Source organism: Haplochromis burtoni, unplaced genomic scaffold, assembly GCF_018398535.1.
Source record: "Haplochromis burtoni strain Fernald_Lab_line unplaced genomic scaffold, NCSU_Asbu1 Contig_42, whole genome shotgun sequence".
NCBI lineage: Eukaryota > Metazoa > Chordata > Actinopteri > Cichliformes > Cichlidae > Haplochromis > Haplochromis burtoni.
This window is the reverse complement of record NW_024582403.1, coordinates 1,317,605-1,339,761: the sequence shown is the minus strand read 5'-3', so window position 1 is coordinate 1,339,761 and position 22,157 is coordinate 1,317,605. Positions and strand designations below refer to the sequence as shown.

The 22,157-nt window shown below is 42.1% G+C and overlaps 1 protein-coding gene across 1 annotated transcript in view; it reads left to right on the top strand.

The window, feature by feature from the left end:
- Positions 1-22,147, top strand: part of agbl4 (AGBL carboxypeptidase 4) — a 335,409-nt gene extending 313,262 nt beyond the window's left edge. The window contains exons 10-13 of the mRNA XM_005920756.3: positions 4,636-4,788; positions 8,824-8,986; positions 21,530-21,623; positions 21,757-22,147. Coding sequence (XP_005920818.1) covers positions 4,636-4,788; positions 8,824-8,986; positions 21,530-21,623; positions 21,757-21,844 — 498 coding nt within the window. The 3' untranslated portion in view covers positions 21,845-22,147. The remainder of the gene's footprint in view (positions 1-4,635; positions 4,789-8,823; positions 8,987-21,529; positions 21,624-21,756) is intronic.
- The last annotated feature ends 10 nt before the right edge of the window (positions 22,148-22,157 follow it).

Below are 22,157 nucleotides of genomic sequence, written 5' to 3'. Positions count from 1 at the left end.
CTGCTCCTGAAATTCAGATACTTTATCTCCAGTTGCTTGCATCACGCTTACTTGTGCTGTATAGTTTAACAGGAGGAGTGGCTTCTGTTGGAGCCAGACTCAGGTCTCTTCTTTAGCTTTATTTTTCCGCCCCTGAGCTCACGTTTAAAGTCCCTTCATTGTTTTTGAATGAATCAGCTGTGAACTTGTCAAAGGGGCTAGCAACGTCCCTTTCTTTGTAACTGCCAGTGCTTCATATACTGCCATATTGCAGACAGAAAAATGCACAACAGTCCTCCCACAGGTGTTATACTGGATAATTAATGTGGGATAAAATGCATTATACTAGTAGACTTAACTTTTTTTCTCCTGAACAAGCAGCAGTTCCCCTTCTCCCCAAAAGGTATGCTGCTGATGCCAAGAGCTTTATTCAGGAGCTTGTAATCCTGCTTCAATCAGCTCCTTTTTCCTTTCCATGTAAAGATAAGCCCAGCATTTACGGCCCTCATCGCACCCCCGCACCCTGCTCTAATTAATATGCAGCAGATAAGTACTTGTCTGACAAAATTCATTCATTTGACCTTCTAGGTTTTACACTAAACTGTTTTCCGCCACTGCAAGTTCACCGCAAGTTGAGAGTTCCCTGGAGTTTCTGCGGCTTTTGTTTCTCTCTGAGAGGTTTCATTTGGACACTCGCTCACTCTCTGTTTCTCTCTCTCGCACTCTCAAATTGTCTTCTGACTTTCTTTCAGCAGTCTCTGTTTCTTAATTGCCCCTAATTGCTTAATTACAATTTCAAATGAACAATTTTGGAGGTCAGAGCGGGTTGTTAATTGAAGCATCAATCACACTGGTGGGGCCTTCAGAACCGTCTCAGTTTGATTGGCAGGGCATTAGCTGAACATTGTATTAAGCATGGACATGACATTGTGGGGGTGCCATGGCTGTTACTGCCTCTTTTTTAGTGTCCTTCACAATATAGTGCGAAGGAGACCTTTGTAGCATGTGGCAACCATGTGGGTTTAGATTAGAGCATTGAAATGATAGAACTGAAGGTGATAGATCAATAGAAAAGATAACTAACTCCCCCTGCTAACTAACAAACAGAAAGACAGACAAACAGAACCGATTACAGCTTCCTTCCTTTTGGGGAGAATAATATGTACACTATAAATCTAAGGAAAACAACGGCATGAAGGTATAATACAAAAATATGTGTGGGATCATATGCCTGACAGGTGTGTTCACCTGTCACAGAATGAAGAGTTATTACACAGCTTTATAGCGCTTATAGATTTATCAGGATTATCTGGTTGTCTCACTTTGTGAACATGAATATGTGAGTCAGGTAACTCAACTTCTCTCTTTACAGTGTTCCTGAAGCTCAGCTTTTTCTTCCATGAGTCTGTGGGCTCGCTTTCAGTCTCCAGAATAAATTGGCAAAAGGAATCTAGAAAAGGCAGTCAGTATACTTTGTGTACTTTGGGGTATGGTTTGTTTTTTACTCTAAAATTATGTTGCTGCAGATTAATAATCTCTACATGCATTATGTTATGTTGTTGAGGTCATGGGGGGGAAAGGAGCCATCGCAGCAAGAGTGAGCCAATTCATCGCAAGGTTAACACACAGAAACGGACATCAATCCACACGCATGTCGATGTTTATACAGCCAGCTGTCTTCAGATAAACTAACGTGTATGTGTTTGGGGTTTGGGAAGAGGCAGGATAACAATAACCCAACAACATTTAAGATGAATTCTTAGTTGATAAGATATTATTTTGTCTTCTGGCCTCAAGAGACATTGCCTAGAGTCAGCTGGCAGGCTGTTCACAGTGTTATTTATAATAGTTTTTGCATTTCTACATACATTTGATTAAAGTGTACACACCTAAGGCTCACTGTTATTCCACACAGCCATGTAACACCCGTTTAACCTCTAATCTGCACCCAATCTACCATTTACCTGCTTGCCCGCCCTCCTCCAATCTAGCCGTTTCTACCTTCTCCTCCTCTTATTCCTCTCACTCCTCCCCCTCCACATATGGGGAGAGCGAGGAGATTATTAGGCTGGTTTCCCCGGCTTTGCCTGGCACACCTTGAGCTTCCTTTCCTGCTCTCTCCCTTTCTGTACTTTCTCCATCTTCCTCCTGATTTGCTTTTGAATTCTTTACCCTCGCTCTTTTATTTTTACCTTTTGTTTTACTTTAAACATACATATTTATGTACATATACTTAATACACGTCTCCCTCCGCCTCCTTCCCACCACCACCACCGCTGCTCAGTTGGCTGCATTTACCTTCGTTCCCTCTTGCTCTTTTTTTTGTTTGTTTTGTTTTTCTCTTGTTTCTCCCTTCCTCTCCCCACGCTCCCCCTACCCCACCCAACCCTACCCTCTCCTGCTGCTGTTCCTCTCCTCTGGGGCTCCATCCATCAGGTTGTCGGGGGCTGCTAGCGGCCGACTCCCAGCCACCATATTTCACCGCCAGCCAGCCAAGCAGCTGACAGCACAGCCACCGCCAGGAAATTGCTTTGGCTGTGAGCGGAATTTCAAACACAGGCACACTGCGTCGCTTGGGCCGCCCAAGCACTGCTTCCCTCTCTCTCTCTAGTCTCTCTCCTGCCAATCTCCTTACACACATCTCTATGTCTCTCTCTATCTCTTTCTGTCTTTCTCTCATTTTCGCCCTCTCTCTGTTCATCTTTATATACTTATTCTCTCCTTTTCTCTCTCTTTCCACCCCCATCTCTGTGCTTTTCTGTTTTCCCATCGCTGCCCGACTGTCTCTCCACACACTCACACATACGCACAGCCATGCATTGTTTTCCTTCTCTGCCTTTTGTCCATCTTTGCTGTTCCCTTCTCCTTTTGGGTTTTCCTACCTCCATCCTTCCCTTCTTTGACCCCTCATTCACTCCATACCCTCTTCTCTCCTTTTCCATCCTCTCATTCTTCCATCCCTCCTCCTCTTTACGACCCACAGGGGAACAAGGTGTGGTAGGGAATCGTTAATGAGCCGAGTGGGAAGGAGGGAGGGGAAGAGATAAAGAAGGAAAAGAAGCAGAATGAAAGGATAAAAGTAGGAAAAGGGGAACAATGTGATAAGATAGAGGAGGGAGAGAGGAGGGATGGCGCTGGCGGGTGTTGCTCTGGAGTTAAGGGTCTGGAGGTGTGTGTGGGGGTTGGGGGGGGGTTGTGTGAGGGCTTGTGTGCTTGCCCTTGTCAGAACCAGTGTAAGACTGCTGAAGTGAGAAGGTTTTAGCCAAGTGAGGTCATATTTGCCAGTCCTCTCACCACACCTTGTTTCGCTTTAGGATTCCAGTTCAGGAATTATAATCTCAGTGTGAGATAAAAGCAGGTCTGTGTTTATTTTGAATTGTATATAGTTAAATTACGCAGCATGTTGTCATTTATCGAGAGAAATGCAAAAACCAGATAAACCGCTACTGCCAGATAATGCTATAAATACTACCATCTACATTTTGAGTGATGCTTTGACAATTAGTGTGTACTAGTGTGTCTTAATAACTTGAAATGGCACAAGAAAGAAAATCTGCAAGTCAGTCACAGCTGTAGAAAACAAAGGTTTGAATGTGGAAAGAAGAAAAAACCGAATACTTTTACAATAATTATATACTTTAATGTTTCCAGGAGCCATCTAACTATTGTTCTCAGATTGTAGACAATCACACCCATTAGCGGTGCTTTCAGAAATAGAGTGAATTTACTCTTTGTGTCACACTCAATTATTTTTCTGTGTGAACTTCATGTTGTCACGTGTTTTAATTAAACGCCATTTGAATTAGTGTGACTGCACTTCTTTAAATTGGCTGTTCTGATCTGCACTCTGATTGTTGACTCAAAAAAAAATCAAATCTTGTGACGTTGCACAAATCATGTTAAATCTTTCAAACTGGAATGTTGTGATTCTCACAGCTGGTAGGTAGAGTCGGTGTTTGTGGGAGGCATCTGGAGTAATACTCATGTATGATGGTGGTCCTGCATCTTGTCATATTATAGCTGGAGGTCAGAAAAATATGTCATTTATTTGTATCATAAGATAAAAGTCTCTCTCTCTCAAACTCTGTGTGTGTGTGTGTGTGTGTGTGTGTGTGTGTGTGTGTGTGTGTGTGTGTGTGTGTGTGTGTGTGTGTAGACTGATAGCAGAGTCAAGCTGGAGAAACAGATCTTATCAAATCCATTTTACACAGAGTGTACTAGAGAGAAAAGACATTACACTCTCAATATGAAGTCGGTATTAACCTGATAAATACATTTGGTGTGCGTGATGAATCTGCGACGTCCACCTGAGCGTGTGTATTTTCACGATATTGCTCTTGGCTCACCCGACCATGTACGTTCTGAAACCGTGCCCTTCAGAAGGACAGCCTGATGGAAGTTATGTGTGGGTGGTTGGCTCCTTTTAGGTATCAGCGTATTTTCGGTGTCTGGAGGGTTTTGTTGTCATCCCATGGGTGAAAGCCTCTCTCCGGCGAAGTATCCCCAGAGCCGAGAGAGGACTTTCCTTACTCCCAGTGGAGAATCTCTGATGTGGAGTGTTGCTCACTGACAGAAAAGTATCCCGGCTAACCTGATGTTTTTTATCATCTGTCTGTTTCCCTGTCCCTCTGTTCTCTTTCTCTTTTCCTCCATCAGAGAGTCAGTTTGGAGTTCTACATTGATGTTCATGCCCACTCCACTATGCTGAACGGCTTTATGTATGGCAACGTGTTTGAGGACGAGGAGCGCGTCCAGAGACAGGCTGTCTTCCCCCGACTGCTGTGCCAAAACGCGCCAGACTTCTCCTTTGTAAGTGATACAGACAGACAAGTGGGCTCGGGACCAAAATTACACCAGCTTCGGCCTTCGGGTTAGCTTGAAATGAGAACATGAAATAGTCATATCTCAGCAAATTCTGGCAATGCAGTGTTCACCGAGGCACTTAATTGCCAACTGCTGCAACCTTAGTGGCAGTCAGTTGAGAACTTACGTAGCTTGCAATGGGTACCTTTCCGTTTTTACTGCATGCCTTTGAGGTAAGATGTTGATTTTAAATAAAAGCACCTGCTTGGTTTTAGGTGAGAGGAAAACACAGACTACACACATATTAATTAAGAGTGTGCTTTGTGCCCAGCAGTCACGAGCAAAAATATGAAAATATCCTCTGTATTTTCGCCTGCGTAGAGGATTTACTGGCAGGGGAAATCCACAAGAATTGCAGTAATTTTTTTAAATGTTGTGTTATACGAGGTTTCAGTGCCTCAAGCAAAACAGACTTTCGTTTTAATCAGAAACGGTCAGAAATCTATTTAGATTTCAGTCAAATGGGATAATGCAAATTTGCTGCCTTTACTGAACAGAGTCGTACGCAGACCCACTCTGAGCATAGATCGTACAAATGCATGCATTCCAGAAACGATTTTCACCTTGTCCAAGGATTAGAGGAAGGGTGAAGGGAAGGGGAGCAAAAAGAGGGAACGCTGAAGCATAAGGATTACGAGAACAACAGCTGGAATGCTTTTTTGCATAGCGTTCGGGTTTGCTGGAGTCCTAAAGAAGTAAAATCTAAAAAGGATTCTCAATTGTGTAAAAATGCATATACTCATAATGGTGAATGTGCATTTATGTTGTATCCAAGCACAGAAAACAAGCAGAAGGTCATGACGAAGCACAGGACTGTAAGTAGGCCAGGAGACTCTGTGTGAGTGACGCAGGTGTTCTGCTAAAGCGCCCTCCTAGGTGGCTAAAACTGAGTTTATTTTGGACGGGAAGGATTGTGCAAACCAAAGGGGGTGAGGAGGAGAAACAAAGGACAACAGCAAAAAAGAACAGAAGGGCACATGGGTGGAAATATTCACTCAGTCACTGTGACGCTCCTCCACCCTGCTACACGTGCAGAACCTTATAACACCTTTTCATACAGATACATTATCCGCCAAGCTGGTTCGTCTCAGCCCCGGGTCCCTTCCACTGACCTTCGTTCTCTCGGTGACAGTGACATTTCATAGCAGATCCACTTACACACATCATAAAGAATAACCTTTATTGCCCATTGACACATAGGGAAGCCAGACAGGCAGATGTTCAGCCACACACGTATGGAAATGTCACTTATTGTCAGCGTCTATACTCTATGCCGCATTACGAAGGACAAGTACGACGCTATTTCTGGAGAACTTCTCTCGTTTCTCTGTATTGCTTGTGTGACAGCTGGCCCAGGGGTCATCTCCCTCACTGTGCTTTTGTCCCTGTGCCCATTCAGCACTACCTAAAACCCAGTGCAGCAGCAGCAGCAGCAGCAGCACAACACAATCATGGCAAACTCCCACTGGTGGCAGCCAAGTCTGCATTTCAGCAAGGCAACTCTCAGTGCACCAGAGTGGAGTGACAGTGAATGGAAACTTTTTTTTCTATGCACTCCTCCCAAGACGGCATCATAGCCGTGTAGTATAGCTGACAAGCTCAGAACTAAAAATAAATGTAATTTTTTCCCCTGCTTTAGCCATTTACAGCCAATCTTTGAAATGACATTGTACAAAACTACTTCAAAGAACTTCCGAGGCACAAACACGTTTTCACTGAAGAGACTAATCACAGCAGCTTTTTAAAAAAAAATTCTTTCATTGGTTACTTTAGAGTAGATATGACTCAATCAAGATCTATATCTATGTAAGAAGTAGACTAACCCAACTTCTGTTCTACAAGGACATACCGCATTCACTAAGTAAAGAAATCACTAATAATAAAAGTAGTGATATTAGTGGGACCTCCACTAGCTGGAATGGTATCCAGTATAAAAATCTGACAAATCAGACATCTACCCACTGTGGCGACCCCTTGTAGCAAGGGAGCAGCTGAAAGTAGGAATATCATTGTCCAGTAGACACGTTCCTTTGGATGTTTGGATAGCTGAATGAATAACAGAATGCCAGCCTGAAAGTGATCCACCTATCATCTCACATTTGCGGAACTGCGACCTGGCCAGCCAATGGAGGCGCTGGCCCAAATGGTGGCACGCAGAGGGAGCAGGCGGCAGTGTTTCGGCCCGAGTGCCGGATGCAGCTAATACAAAATCTGGCAGCTCGGCTCGGGTCCTGGTCGATACCGTCACAGCCGCCCCCACTGACGTCCCTCGACTTCATGAGAGTAGCTGATGTCCGGTTTGCTCCGTGCTGACTCCTAGGGTGAGGCCAGCCAGGACACAGCCTACCTCCACACCCGTACCCACTCTGCAGGTGGGAGCAGCTGGTGCCAGATTCTGCCCCCCTACTTTTTATGTAGCCGGAAAAGTTGCAATGTGCCACAGTTCAGGCTGTTTGCGCTGAATGTCCTCCCTCAGACTTCTGTTAGTATTATTAACACTCTGTAGGAGATTTAATGCGCACTGTTGGGAAACAAAGCACACTCCTCTGCTCCTGACCTGATGCCCTGCCTTGTTTTTGCACTCTTCAGCATTGAGCTCCTGAAATCAGTTTTAACTGGAAACTAGCTTTCACCATCAGAGATGATCTTCGACATGAAGGTATCATGGTCCTGGGTCTATTTTCGGGTTTTTGGACTTTCCAGTTTAGTTTATATCAGTATTACGAGATTCCAGGTGTGCTTAGTGTTTGTGTTACTTCTTGTATTTGTTCCTGTTATTGAATTTAGTCTTGTTCTTTGTGTTTTGCTTTTAGTTTTGCTTCCTGCGTCTTGTTTCCCGTGATTTAGTTCACCCGTGTCTCGTTCTCCCCAGCTCTTCCACTCCCATAATCCCTCTTTGTCAGTCTTTGTCAGAGTGTCACTTCACTTTCTTCTCATGTATTCCAGCTCCTGGACACTAGATTTACTTCTCACTTGAGGTTTGCTCTTGTACCCCATTTAGTATTTTCACCACCACTTTAATAAACGGCTTGATTTTAGTTAAACACACTCTGCCTCTTCGTGTCTGCAAGAGAAGTTTGCATTCATGTTTTGTGGACATTTAGGAACTGAGGTGAAATTTAAGATGTAGAAATAGTTAACTTGCAAGCACGAGCTTATTTCTACATAAAGCAGACTTAGTAAAACATTAGTGTTTATTTTCTGATTCATTAAAGGTTTGGGGTGTGCGATTCTTCAACAGAATGTAAGCAATTAACTGTGATGAAGTTATGCCAGAGATGTCCGATGTGTTTTGTGCTGCAGAGCTATCTACTGAATTACGCTAACCAGCTAGCCTCATCTCATCTTCTCATCTCATACCACTTTGAGATAATGTTGAGATAGTAAACCACTAACATCCAGTTTGTCCTCACTCCAAGAGAGGAAGAAATTGTGCTGCCCAGAGAGTTGCATAACTAGGATTGTTTTTAGCCTAACACTAGTTGCGTGCTTCAAACACTTCCTCAAACAGTCACACCAGGCAATGCAGGGAACTTGAATCCTCTGCATGGTTTCTCTAGCCAGTCATTGTGCTGTGTGATTTTCTTTTGATAATTTCTAAGCTGTAGCCGTGTTTGGTTAAAACAGAACCTCTAAGGATCCATCAGAAACAACAGAGATGTACTCCACTTTTCAGAAACTGGTGACAGCAAACCAAAAACCAGCACATTGGACTGGAAGAAGGTGTCTGTCCATTCAGGCTTTTGAAAATAGTGTGACTACTTGGTCTCATGTCATACACCTCTTCTTTCCAGATTAGGTTTTCTGGGACTTTGGGAAACATTTTGTAGTAGAATTCTGTAGTTTTTATACTATTTGTTGCATTACAGACTTAATGCAACAAATGCTATAACATTCTCCAGACTCCAGCATCTCTGCCGACATAAAGACTTGAATCTAAACCTTTAATGTATCTCAGTTTTTTTCCATCTGTTTCTCTAGTCCAACACTTCCTTTAACCGTGATGTGGTGAAGGCCGGTACCGGTAGGCGTTTCCTTGGCGGTCTTCTCGACGACACGTCCTACTGCTACACTCTCGAGGTGTCCTTCTACAGCTACATGACAGCTGGCAGCACTGCTCCTGTTCCCTACACTGAGGAGACCTGTATCCTTCACTGTGTGTGATCTCTCCATCTTTAAAGTGAAGAGACCAGCAGTAATGTTCTCTCTTCATTTCTCCTCTTCCAAAACACACCAAACAAGCACTGTTTCCGCAGCAACAATCTCCCACTGAAATCAAGCCAACTGATCTTGTAATCACTGGAGTCATTATTTTAATGTTTGTGTTTTGAGCGTTAGCGCATGTGTGTGTGTGTGTGTGTGTGTGTGTGTGTGTGTGTGTGTGTGTCAGGTCATGTGTACTCACTAGAAAAGCATGTTGATCTTTTGTTGCCTCTTGTTGCGACAGATGTGCAGTGACAGAATAGGGATGTGATAGCTGTGTCTATTGATTTCATATACAAAAGAGAGAGGAGAAAAAGGGGCTTGTGTTGGCATATTTAGCGCTGCGCTTGTGTGTGCGCAGACGGAGCGACGGTTTCTGTAAAACAGCGAAACAAACGGGATCTCTGTCGGCTACAATCATGAGCGCAGCCTTACATTTATCACGGAGACTGAAGGTCACAGGTGTCTTAATGGAGGCGGACGGGAGGAAGTTTTCCTTCGGCTGACCTTCTCAGGGCTGAAGAGCTCCTGAAAGCTGGCCGATGGGGGTTTGATCTTACCGATAGAGTGAGTGAGAAGAGGGAGAAAGAGAGATTTAGAGAGTGAGATAAGGACCCTACATATGAAAAGTATGTGCTCCCCTACACATACTCCACAGGCGAAGGGGTGGGTGGATATAGATGCAGCCCTAGTGCCCTCTAGTGCCAATAACTAGCAAAATCTGCCTCGCCAAAAGAAGAGGCAAGTCACGATTCATTAACACATGGAAAGTTAGATATAGGAAGATCAGTTTTACATATGCATCACTACTAGTCTTTATGGTAATGTTGTTTTTTTGGTTTTTAAGTGACAGACGAGAGGCTGAATAAAAACAAGTCTTCTCTTCCTGCTTATAGAGGCTAAAAAATGCATATTGTGATGTTGCATGTGTGTTTTCCACAAAGGTTTATGACTTTAATGCTTTTGATAGAAACATCTCAGCTCGTTGCATTGCACACATGGAAGAACCAGCATGTGTACGCACATAGAGCAGCCACAGAAAAAAATATGGTAATACACGGAAGAGACAAGTGTCTGGCTGTTATGCTAAACAAAATGCACATAACAAATTCCACTCTGTGTTTTCGTTTGAGGTGGCGGCGGCGCTGGGTTCAGAGCCTGTTCTGTTTGTGTGTGTTTGTGTGCATTTATTCTGAAGGTCAATTTATGAGAGAACCCACGTCTGTTGGGAGGACTTTTTTCTTTGTTTTCCAAATGTGTGTGTGTGTGTGTGTGTGATGTAGGTTGTGAAAAAGGAGGGTTCCAAAGAGGAGGAGCTCCACAGGGTGGGTACGCAGCACAGGGACCTGGTGTAGAGTGGAGATTGAGGTCAGGCAGGTTGAAGAAACCGACCATGTAAGTTTTTATGCCCCAGCAGTCAGCTCGATGGAGCGTGCAAATCATCAACAGAGACCTTTAGCATCTGCCCCCCCACCCACCCACCACTCCTCCCCTTTCTTGTTTCTCACCTGACACAAACACACACACACACACACATGCACAATCCACTAAACTAATACATGACAAATAAATAATAACCTAGGCCCCTAACTCCTACCACCTTCCAAAAATGCTGCCCTCGCCCTTTCATTTTTCCTGACTCTCCTCCACTGCTGTGACTTGTAGCCACCAAAATTGAAATCTTAACCTTTCACACAGCCGAGGCTTTTGTCACAGTTTGAAGGTGCTCAGAAAACAGCGTAATTCAATGTGTGTGTCTGTCTGAGTTTGTTTTTTGATTCCTCCTCTCCTTTCGTGCGTCTCCTCTATTCTGTCCTTTCCTCTCATCTCATCACCCAGAACATAACAGCTCATTATATCATCTAGTCAAGCTGAGAATCCTCTTCTCTGAAACAGCAGGGACAACCTCTATTGTGTGTCTGTCTTCTCTTTGTCCTCTAATCATTTAACACCTGTGAGCCTGTTTCCATGTGTGCATGCTCATACCTCCTCTAGCACCTATATTTTCTTTATGCTTGCATGCTCTTCTTGCAGCCACTTCCATCAAAGTAAATACCACACAGCAAACTCACAGTAAAAATATTTTAGCCTTGTTTATTGTCTGCACTTTCTTCTTTTTTGTTTAAAAAAAGTAAAACTGCATTTTTTGCAGTTTTTTTGAGGCACCTTCCGGTTCACACCGTGGAAGTTCAGCTGGAAGGGAAAGGGGATGAAGGTTGAGATAAACTGGGATCTTGTTCAAAACTCTGCGTGATGCTTTCTGTTGTGGGTTTGTGTGCGTGTGTAACATAGCCAGTGTGTTTTTCTTTTTGTGTAAGCTTTGGGAGCCTACTTACCTTGTGTGTGCGTGTGTTCTTTTTCCTGTTTTATCTGAGCAACAGTGATCACTTTGACTTTGAAGAACTAGTTCAAAATTTCTAAAGCCATTAAGAATTTGCTTCCCTGGAAGATTTTGCACTTGTTTTTCCTGTTTTGAAGGGAGCGTCGTTGCTTCTTCTGTCATAATAGAGTCAGGTTTTTTTTTAAATTGTTGTTGTTGTTGTTTTTTAAAGGAGCAATGCACTTTTCTTTTGTGTTCTCTTTCTGCAAGTGTTTTTTCCTTCAGTGGCGAGATATATACAAAGAAAATGGCATTCTTCTCATCAAAGGTGGTCACTCCTGATTTAATCAAGCAACAATGTTTGGGTCTTTATTCACAGCAGTAGGTTAGATGCACTGATACAGCATGGATTGACAGCCAAGACAGTTGGCTTTGACATAAATAAAGCTACATATCTGCACACTCTCAAACACATGTGCATACGCACATAGACAAATAGGTGCTCCTCTTTATCTTCATGCGTATGTGATGTCTGTCTGCCAAAGCAACAGCACTCGACAGGCACCTCACCATAACAGTGGGACTCCATGAATACCAGAGCTGCCAATGGAACACAGTATGCATCAGTGAACCTGACACCCAATGGACAGGCTGTGACAAGTATGCAAATGATATAGCTTGGAGGCAAATATGCTTCACTACCACACATCATCCACATCACATCACACAGATACGCGCAAATGGATAGGTGCTCACATATGCAAGCCAGCGCACATAGACACCCGCATCTACACACACAGTTGATTGCACAAATCTGGTTGCCATGCTCAGATGAACAGGTGTCCTCATATGAGTACTCACAAAGATGCACAAACATATATGTACATCACCGGTGGTGTTTTTCTTTTTTCTTTTACATATGTTGATAAGGCTGGAAAACCTAAGAAAGTTTGCAGATATTATTCGCTCTAGAAAATGCAACATTTCTGCTTTAAAAAAAGTGGTGCTGCAAATGTGCAGTTGAAAACTTTTGAAGTACTAAAAGAAGTTCAATTTCAGTTCAGGTTCAAATACTGAGAGGAATCAAGAGCTTCTAAATACAGTGGAGTTGGAAAAGTCAGCTGACGTGCAGCTAAAGTGCTGGAGATAAAGGCACTGTCATTAAATTTCAAATGTAAGAGCAACAGAAATCAGTCGAAATGAACTGAGAAGCCACAGAATCCACTGTTAACATGTGTTTGAAAATTTCTTAAGCCTTTGATTTAAGTCCTGAAAGTAAATAAGGAGAATGCTAAAGAAAGGAGACAGAGAATAATGGACTTGGGCATATATTTGTTTTGGAAAATAATTAAGTGTTTAACAAGGAGTGTCAAAAAACATGACCTTTTACTTTATTTAGTAGCCCAACACGCTGTCATCCCAAAACGTTGGCCACCCAACCCATCGGAAACATTGGAAAACAATATCTAATACCAGGAGCGTCATTCTATTGAATTCCATCCACACTCCGGCGCGTATCATAGGGACCTTTTGGGTTACTATGAGATGCCTCAGGACGTGACAAATTGTCGGTATGTTACGCATTGGGAATGAGAGCGTTTAGCTTGTGCTCTGAAAGTTGCAGCTGAACTTTCCTCCACACTGACTAGAAGAAATCTTAGTCTTTTCCACTATTGAAAACATGAAGTGCTGAGTTTGGGTCAGAAGGTTAACATGACCAGTCCAAAGCCTCTTAAGCTTTAATTACTCTTGAACCATTCTGACCTTTTCTGTCTTCAATTCAATTCAATTTTATTTATATAGCGCCAAATCACAACAAAAGTCGCCTCAAGGCGCTTTATATTGTACAGTAGATACAGAAAAAAACCCAACAATCATATGACCCCCTATGAGCAAGCACTTTGGCAACAGTGGGAAGAAAAAACTCCCTTTTAACAGGAAGAAACCTCCGGCAGAACCAGGCTCAGGGAGGGGCGGGGCCATCTGCTTGACAATTCACTGTTAGAATTCACAGGCCCAAACATAGATACTACCACCACCGTCTCTCATACGATTCCTACGCTGGAATGCTGTGTTTTCCTTTCTTGTAACAAAATGCTTCTCATTTAAGCCACAAAGTTGTATTTTGGTTTCCACCCATCCACATATTGTTTAAGCAGTCTCTGAACTATTCATGTGACCTGTAGCAAGCTGCAAATGTCCTTTTTCACAGAATTGTGGCATTCACCTTTCAGCCCTCTCATACACACGATTGTTGTGTAGCGCTCTCCTAACGGTGGACCTATACACATGAACATCGACCAGTATGAAAGGCCCCTTTAAACACTTACAGATCACCCATAGTGACCTCACAGATCGCTACAGACCGTGTTCTTCGGGTGTTTTTTATGAACTGATCAGAATGTCTTGAATTTGCTCCATTTGTACAAAATCTATCCAGCTGTGGATTTGTGGTGTCCAAGCTATATAGATATGGAGATATGGTTCAGTGCTGAGTCGAGCAAAGTCTCATTTTTTTACGCAGTGTTTCACTTCCATAAACCTGTGCTGTAAATGTCACAGCTGATTGTCAAACCTTTAAATGAAAACAATTGATTTTAATTTCAAATTGAAACTAACCACTAATCCACATACATTTCCACCCAGCAGATAAATCATATTTTCCTCAATAAATAAATTGCCAAGTCCAGTATATTTTATCTCTTCTGTTCAGTCGGGCCCCTTTTTTATGTAGCTTTTGTGAGCACTTGTGTGAGCATCACTATATCTAGTTGTTTTTATTGTTTTTATTTTTATTTATTATCAGTTCTGTCATAAGATTGTACCACTATAAAAGCAAATACATAAAGGATTAATGACAGCAATAAGAAAGAACATAAAGACACACTTTGAGCTATAAACCACAGGTACCAGATGAGATATGTGTGGATATTTTTAGTCACATTTTGTTTTTATAGTACTTTTCTTTTATGAACTTTGAAAACAGAAGCAGTCTTTCTTAACTAACAAAAAAACTGAAAAAATGATAATAACTGGCTCATAGAAATAGCATCCATTATCTCGTTTCAGCGATGATTCAAAAGATTTTGATATTAGTTAATACTTTGAGAAAACAGGAGCCTTTTTTCACACTCATTTCGTTACTCGGGCTTCGGCGCTTGTCTCCTTGGCAGTGTCAGGTCCTCCTGTCAGGGATTTAAATCATCTCCTGTTTGTCCCTTTGGGTAACAGGACGTGAGGTCTTTCAGCCTACTGATTTGCTACTGGGGACAAAAATGTCCCTTTCTGTATTGCTGTTGTTGACTACCCTCCTGATTAGCATTGATAATTAGCTCTCTACGTGTCAGTGCAGTGACAGGACCTGTCAGTGGCCCGTATTGATGACTTGAATGTCCCCTTGCTTGTCTCCTCGTTAACTCCCGTCCAATCTCGACAGCATTCTCCGCGTGTCTTGTTCATTTTACCACTAGGGGCTTTGCTGTCTGCTCATCACCTTGTCTGTCTGTCTGGCAGGACCAGGCACGAGAGACATAGCAGTGAAAGCCGCTAAATGCGGCGCTGACAGCAAACAGCTGCAGTAAACAAGTCATGACGCTCCCCATCCCCTTTGTCTCATGCGTCCCATATCTCATCAGCGTCTTTGCCGGCATGCCCTTCAGCCATGACAGTGACCGCCTATTGATTAGACAAGACCGTTATGTGTACCAAGATGTTAAAGAATACACACACCTCAGCAACAGATCCTGACAGGCTGCACACACACTCGGACACCCTCTCTATGTCCTTCCCAATAATGGATAATGATTATCCAATGATAATGATAATGTTCTGCGCTCCAGTTAATGAGACAATATTAATAATATTTTGAGTATTAGTCCTTGTGTTATTCAACAGAGACTCCCTCAGAGTGCACCGAAGCAGCTAAAGCAGCTTTTCTAAATATTTCCACCACCATCCACCACTTTAATCCTTGCTACAGCCCGCCGACTGTTTCCTGGCTCGCACATGCATCACTTCCTGCTGGAGCAGCAGTCTCCTTCCAGACCCTACGGTTTCCCCCGGCAAAGTGCCAGGCAACAGTCAGGGCATCCTCTCGGTCTTCGACCATTTACCCTGTGGAAGAAGTTCTCCTTCAGAGGCTGACCGTCCATCACAAAACCTCCTGTAATAGACCGTGAGTCGTGACAAGCCAAGCTGAGAGGCCATCTGTGCACGGTGGGGTCCGAGTGATATTTTTGTCGCCGAGCGTGCTTGGCCAGAGAGCTCAGGACTGGCACCAAGCTCTGCTGAGGAAAGAGAACTGAGGAAAACACCGAAAACTTTCCAGAGGTCAGAGGGAATACGCAGAGTGGGTTTTGCACTTGTTTGTCAGTGTCTGTTTACATCTTTGACTAAGGGCGTGTTTGTGTGCAGATTAATAACTACATATTTACATATCTGCTATTCTTAGTCACAATATAAGCTTGAAATATTAGTCTGCGCGTTTGCTGGTAAGCTCATAACTTTGGTCCAACCAAGAGAGTGTATATAGTAGCTGACATAGTCAGTGGGATGTCCACCTTTGCTCTGTGGTCTTACAGGCATCAGCATCTTGGTTTTTTGAATTTGGAAGATCAAGGGGTTGATTTGGCTGAGAAACCCATTACACTGCACAAATAAGTAGACACACACTGCTCTGTCATTGGTCTAAATTATATCATCATTTACAAAATTAAAACAGCGCTATATTTCGATTAACTTAAAAGTAGAGACAAAGTACATAAACTCATCACAAAAGTGCTTACAGAAGCTGTAATCAAGCAGTTGGTAGGGCTGTTTTTCAACAGACTACACAATTGCTCTTCTTTTTTGCAGCTCCTTGCCGTTAGAAGTTTTTACATCTACATGATGAATTTATTCCAGATGGTTTCTTGGCTTTACCGAGGCCCAGTTTAAGATGAATAAGCATTATTTAAACTACAGGGTGGGCCATTTATATGGATACACCGTAATAACATGGGAATGGTTGGTGATATTAAAGTCCTGTTTGTGGCACATTAGTATATGTGAGGGGGCAAACTCCTCAAGACGGGTGGTGACCATGATGGCCATTTAGAAGTCGGCCATCTTGGATACAACTTTTGTTTTTTCAATAGGAAGAGGGCCATGTGACACATCAAACTTATTGGTAATGTCACAAGAAAAACAATGGTGTGCTTGGTTTCAACGTAACTTTATTCTTTCATGAGTTATTTATAAGTTTCTGACCACTTATAAAATGTGTTCAATCCATTGTGTTGGATTGTCAATGCAACCCTCTTCTCCCACTCTTCACACACTGATAGCAACACCGCAGGAGAAATGCCAGCACAGGCATCCAGTATCCGTAGTTTCAGGTGCCAACCATTCCCATGTTATTACGGTTTATCCATATAAATGGCCCACCCTGTATTAATCCTACAAAGGTAACCATGAAGGGTTATTACATCTCAAATGCTAAAATGTTTTAAACATTTTCTGCTCGATCATGTCCAATTTGCTTAAGATTTTTATCACAGAAGGTCTGGGTTAAATAATGGTTGCTGAGAAATTTTAACTTCATATATGAAGTACTTTTTAGAGTCTGTCTTTTTTTAATGGTTGGTTAGCCCACGCCCAGCATGGTGAAATTTGAAGCCATGTTTGATCTTGAATATCTAGAAAACTATTAAAGATAAAAGCCTGAAATTTTGACCTTTCTCACCATCAAAACGAATCAGGATTTCTTATTTGGGACAGGTACAGGTATTGGCTAGGTAAAATATGAAAATAGTTCCATATTTGAGCACACACAAATAAAAACACTTCATATTGAAAAAGACAATTAGTGACAATTTCTTATTGGCATATAGTTGATTTCATAATAATGAAAATAAAAAATGCAGAATTCTTTTGAATGTTAAATTCAGAGGAAAATGCTATTTTCATCCAAATTTCATGCTGGATTGAGCAAACATGACAAGCTGTACAACAAAAACCTAAATGTCAATAGATAGTCTAATCTCAATACAACACTTTTCAGATGGTACTCTTAATTAAATATTTCATTTAGTTAAATATATTTATATTATTCATTTTCAAGACTAGCTCTACCTAGACTTAGTTGAGACCTACTGCCTTGGAGCAGGCATATAATTCAGGTCAAGTTTAAAATATACAATAATATTTTCAAAAAGATATATCTTGATAAGTCTGCTTATCCTCTTCAGGGTCGCGGTGGGGGTTACACCCTGGAGAGGTTGCCAGTCTGTTGCAGGGACACACTCAACCATTCGCACTCATATTCACAATTATAGGCAATTTAGTTTCCAGTTAACCTATCTCCACTAACTACATGTCTTTGGACTGTGGGAGAAAGCCAGAGTACCCAGGGAGAACCCACGTAAACACAGAGAGAACATGCAAACTCCACACAGAAAGACCCCGGCCTGAAGGTGGAATTGAACTCGGGACGGGGTCTTTCTGTGAGGCAACAGTGCTAACCACTGTGCACCATGCTGCCTTATCTTGAAAACTATTTGATATATTACACATATATTTGCAGTAATTGTTATGTATGTCCAAACTTTGGATCATAGATTTTTTAAGGAAATCGGAGATGGTCGAGAAGAAGCCCCATGGTGATTTGAGATGTTAAGACTGAGAAGAGACTAAACTTTCAAAAGGAAAATTTGCCCTTTTTCTCAGATATGTGTTTCACCCCAGAATGAATCACAGATTAACTCTTAATTTGTGCCATCGTCATGTCAAAATGATACTCTCTTGATATTACTACAAACTGACAAGACAACATAACCTCTTTTGTCCATCTGTAGTTTCATTTCAACCTAATCAGTATCATCAGGTAGCAGCGCCGAGACAGACTGCCAGGCCCCTGCCCACACACATGCACACACACATTCACAGCAAGTCTGGCCTGATGCAGGACTCACAGACAAACAGCCAGATGGGGTATTAACATAGAGTGTGGAGTCGTGTGGAGAGTGTTGCCATGAGCCTGCCGGGTGAAGAATGAAGTCGTGTGCAAACTCCTCAACACTCACATCAATGCATCATCAAAGGCCAAGGTGACGGGCTCTTTCCGTATTTACAGGCCTAACTTACCAGGTATACTGCTGGGATTTTGTGTCTTTGTGTTGCTTGAAGTATGACAAACTACAAAGCCAGAAGGGTACACCAAGACAGCCTGTTCAAACCGTGGATGGATAGTTTACAAGTTAACAGCTTTGGCCAACTATTTGTCACTTTTATAACGATCATAATTTATGTGGCTTAAAAAGTTCGATGGGAAAAATAAAAATGACCAAATCATCCATCCCATTTTTCCCCTCATCATGCTAAAGCTCTTTCTTCTTTTTTTTTTTTTTTTTGTATGCCAGTGGTTTCAATCACATAAATAGATAGTCTCGCAGATGACAGGTCATATCTGAGTATCTACAAGGTAATGACAAGGAAAAGTGACAGATTACGTCTCTGTGTTGTTCCATCATGCACGAGCCTTTTGAAGAATGGAGCTAGGTAGAAGTGAGTGCCACATGATAGGAAAAACCCTCATAAATATGTTTTGTTCCAAGTTCTGCATGGATGGATGTCTCGTAAGGATGAATATGTTTATATATAGTGTGACAGGGTGGCTAGATTGATAGGCAGCTGGCACTGATTTTGGTGTTTTTACAGTTCACTCCCTTCAGTGACTACATGAAATGTACGTCTGTTAGTAACATTGTTCTTATTTATCTGAATTTACTCTGTCCGCACTCTTGGTGATTGGGGACGTTGTCGGCATTCGGTCGTTCACTATTTCTCCATTATCTGAACCTGATTGACATCATTACTTGTCTTCCTAGCCTAATGATCACAGGCTTAGCAACAGCACACATGGACGCCTAGCTATCTTATAAAAGCAGTCGAGTTATTGATATTGTTCCTAATGTAGTGAGAGACAATTAAGCGAGGGAATGATGTGTGCAGTCACCTCTGAATTTAAATGAGGCTTCAGTGTATATGTAATTGCTTTTGTGTGAGTCATACCACCATCATGCGTTTGGCTGGGACAGTTCTGCAGTGTGTTGTAACCTGAGGACTAGATGCTTCTCACCAGTTATGTACTGTACCTCAGTGGGTGTGTTAGTGATGACAAATGGGATTCTAATCTAAAATTTGAATGCGCCGTGCAAGAATTAATTAAATCACAAATATATCTAGGTCTTAAAATGTATCCAACCATCTTGTTTTTTGATGCATATCTGGGTCCAAGTTCTGGGAAGCGCACGGATGCCCAGACCTTGGTCTTCCTGACCACCTCGTTCAGCTCTTCTGGTGGACCACCAAGGCGAGCCCAACCAAGTCAATCCACATCACCTCTCGAGCTGCTCCTGGGTCTGCCCTGGGTCCTCCCCCTAAGTGGACATACCTGAAACACGTCACCTATTAGGTGTCCATGCCCAAATCAGCTCCTCACACCATCTCTAAGGGGAAGTTAATTACTTATTTATTCATTCTTTCTGTCCCTACCCGAAAGATAGGATAGCAAAGATAGGAAGTTGTTGACTGGTTGTGCAGTCTTGCAATTGTCCTCGAATGTCCTTGAAAGGTCATTACTTCAGCTTAAACTTGTTCTCAACGCAGACAAAACAAAACTCATGTTGTTTTCTAAATCAAGGAGACGAGCCCAAACAATCCCATCAGTAACCACTCTTGAAGGTAATAAAATAGAGTTGGTTCACACCTATAAATATCTGGGAATCTTAATTGATGACTCGCTTACCTTCAAACCACATGTAGAGAATCTTGTGAAAAACCTGAAGTTAAAAGAAGCGGCTTGTTGCTGCAACATTCTTGCCTATGCTGGATTATGGTGATATTCTATATATGAATGCTTCTGCTCAATGTCTTCGAATGGTTGATTCTGTGTGTCGTGCTTCTCTGAGGTTCATCACTAACTGTAAATTTCAGACTCACCACTGTGAGTTATACTCTCAGGTAGGATGGCCTGCTTTGGTAAGTCGGAGGAACTCTCATTTATACAGTTTTATATATAAGGCGATACTTGGGTTGCTGCCTTCTTATCTATGTTCCCTGCTTGTAATGAAACATGCTGGTCGGTATTCTCTTCGTCCGCATGGCTACTTGTTGCTTTCTGTTCCATTTGCCCGAACTGAACTTGGTAAAAGAGCTTTTGTCCATTTAGCACCCTCGGCTTGGAACAAACTGCAGAAGGAATGGAAAATGACTGAATTCATTTCATTAAGTGCTTTTAAATCTAAACTACGAATCCTTGAGGCCAAGTCCATAACATGTAACTGTTTCAATTAGATTGATTGTCATTTTAACTGACTTTTTTATTTTTGTTTGAATTTTATTGAATTTTTTATTTTATTTTATTTGTATTCTTTCACTTATTGTTGCATGTGTGTTGTTGCTGCCTGTGTTTGAGTAATTTCTGTAACTGTGAGACATCTGCTGCTGCCTATCTTGGCCAGGTCTCCCTTGAAAAAGAGGTTTTTAATCTCAATGGGATCTTCCTGGTTAAATAAAGGTTAATAAATAAAGGTAAATAAATAAATAAATAAATAAATAGCAGCTTCAGTGTTTGACGACCAGGACGAAAACCACTCTAATGGATCTGAGTCTCAATCACCCAGGCATAAACCTTCTCGGGGTGATTGGAAAGGTTTAGGTAACTGTGACCTCATAAAGCATGACCATGGCATTCATACGCCAAGGTTAACAGTGAAGTCTGGACAGAAATATGATTTATGCTTGACTTGTTCATAAAACATACAGTTGTATGTGGCGTGTGGAAGCTTCTGTTTGATGCTTTGCATGCATGTTGCAGTATCATAATGTTAAAATGAAGTGAGAGAAAATCAAAATATAAAGCTTCAGACCATAAAATAAAAACAATCAGAACACAGTTGCTGTGATCATTCACTGAGCTGAGGGCAATGGCACAATTAGCTAATGATTCTTGTCAGTTTCATATTACATATACCCATTTGACCCATTTTATTCATAAAAATGAGGATGTTTCCAGCTTTATGCCTCACTCCACACTTTCCTCTTGGTCATTTGCACCCTTCCTATAATGATTCATTGTTTCTAAGGCTCATTCAAAGGCACTTTGCTTTAACGCCATGTCCTCAGACATGAAGTTGGGCAGGAATGTGGCTCGAACCTTCCTGGATTACTACAAACTCAATAACTTCGTTAAGGACAACAGACCAACTCCTATTCAAAGGTAAAACTGTATGGCACTAGAATTAGATATTCATGAAAGCAAATCTATCTGTGACTATTGTCAAATCTACTTTTGTTTTTCCTCTTCTCTGAATTTCACGCTGTCACTGATGTTCGTCTGTTTTTGTCTCCAGTTCTGGGGTGATGTCCCAGACAGGCAATGGTGTTGGCAGAGACACAGCAGACCGAGAGAAGGAGAAGAGCGAAAGTGTCGGGCACTAGACAGCCAGCCAGACGGACACAGGCTGAGCATGTATAAAATGCAGAGCACTGTGGCAGGAGAATCCTTCACACTTCATTGTGTTTATAAGCTCCACATCTCCCTGGCTATAAAGACTTATTTTCACAGATTTGTAACAGTGGGATGACTGGTACTTGTAGGACTAAACCCAGAAGAGGCTTCCTCCTGGGTTATAAAGCATGGACTGTTGAATACCAAGAGGAGACAGACTGGTTATTCATCTATGTTTCCATCCAAGGCCTTCATTTGGCAGCTCATTTTTTTGTTGAGAAGAAAAAAGTGCATGCGCTCCTG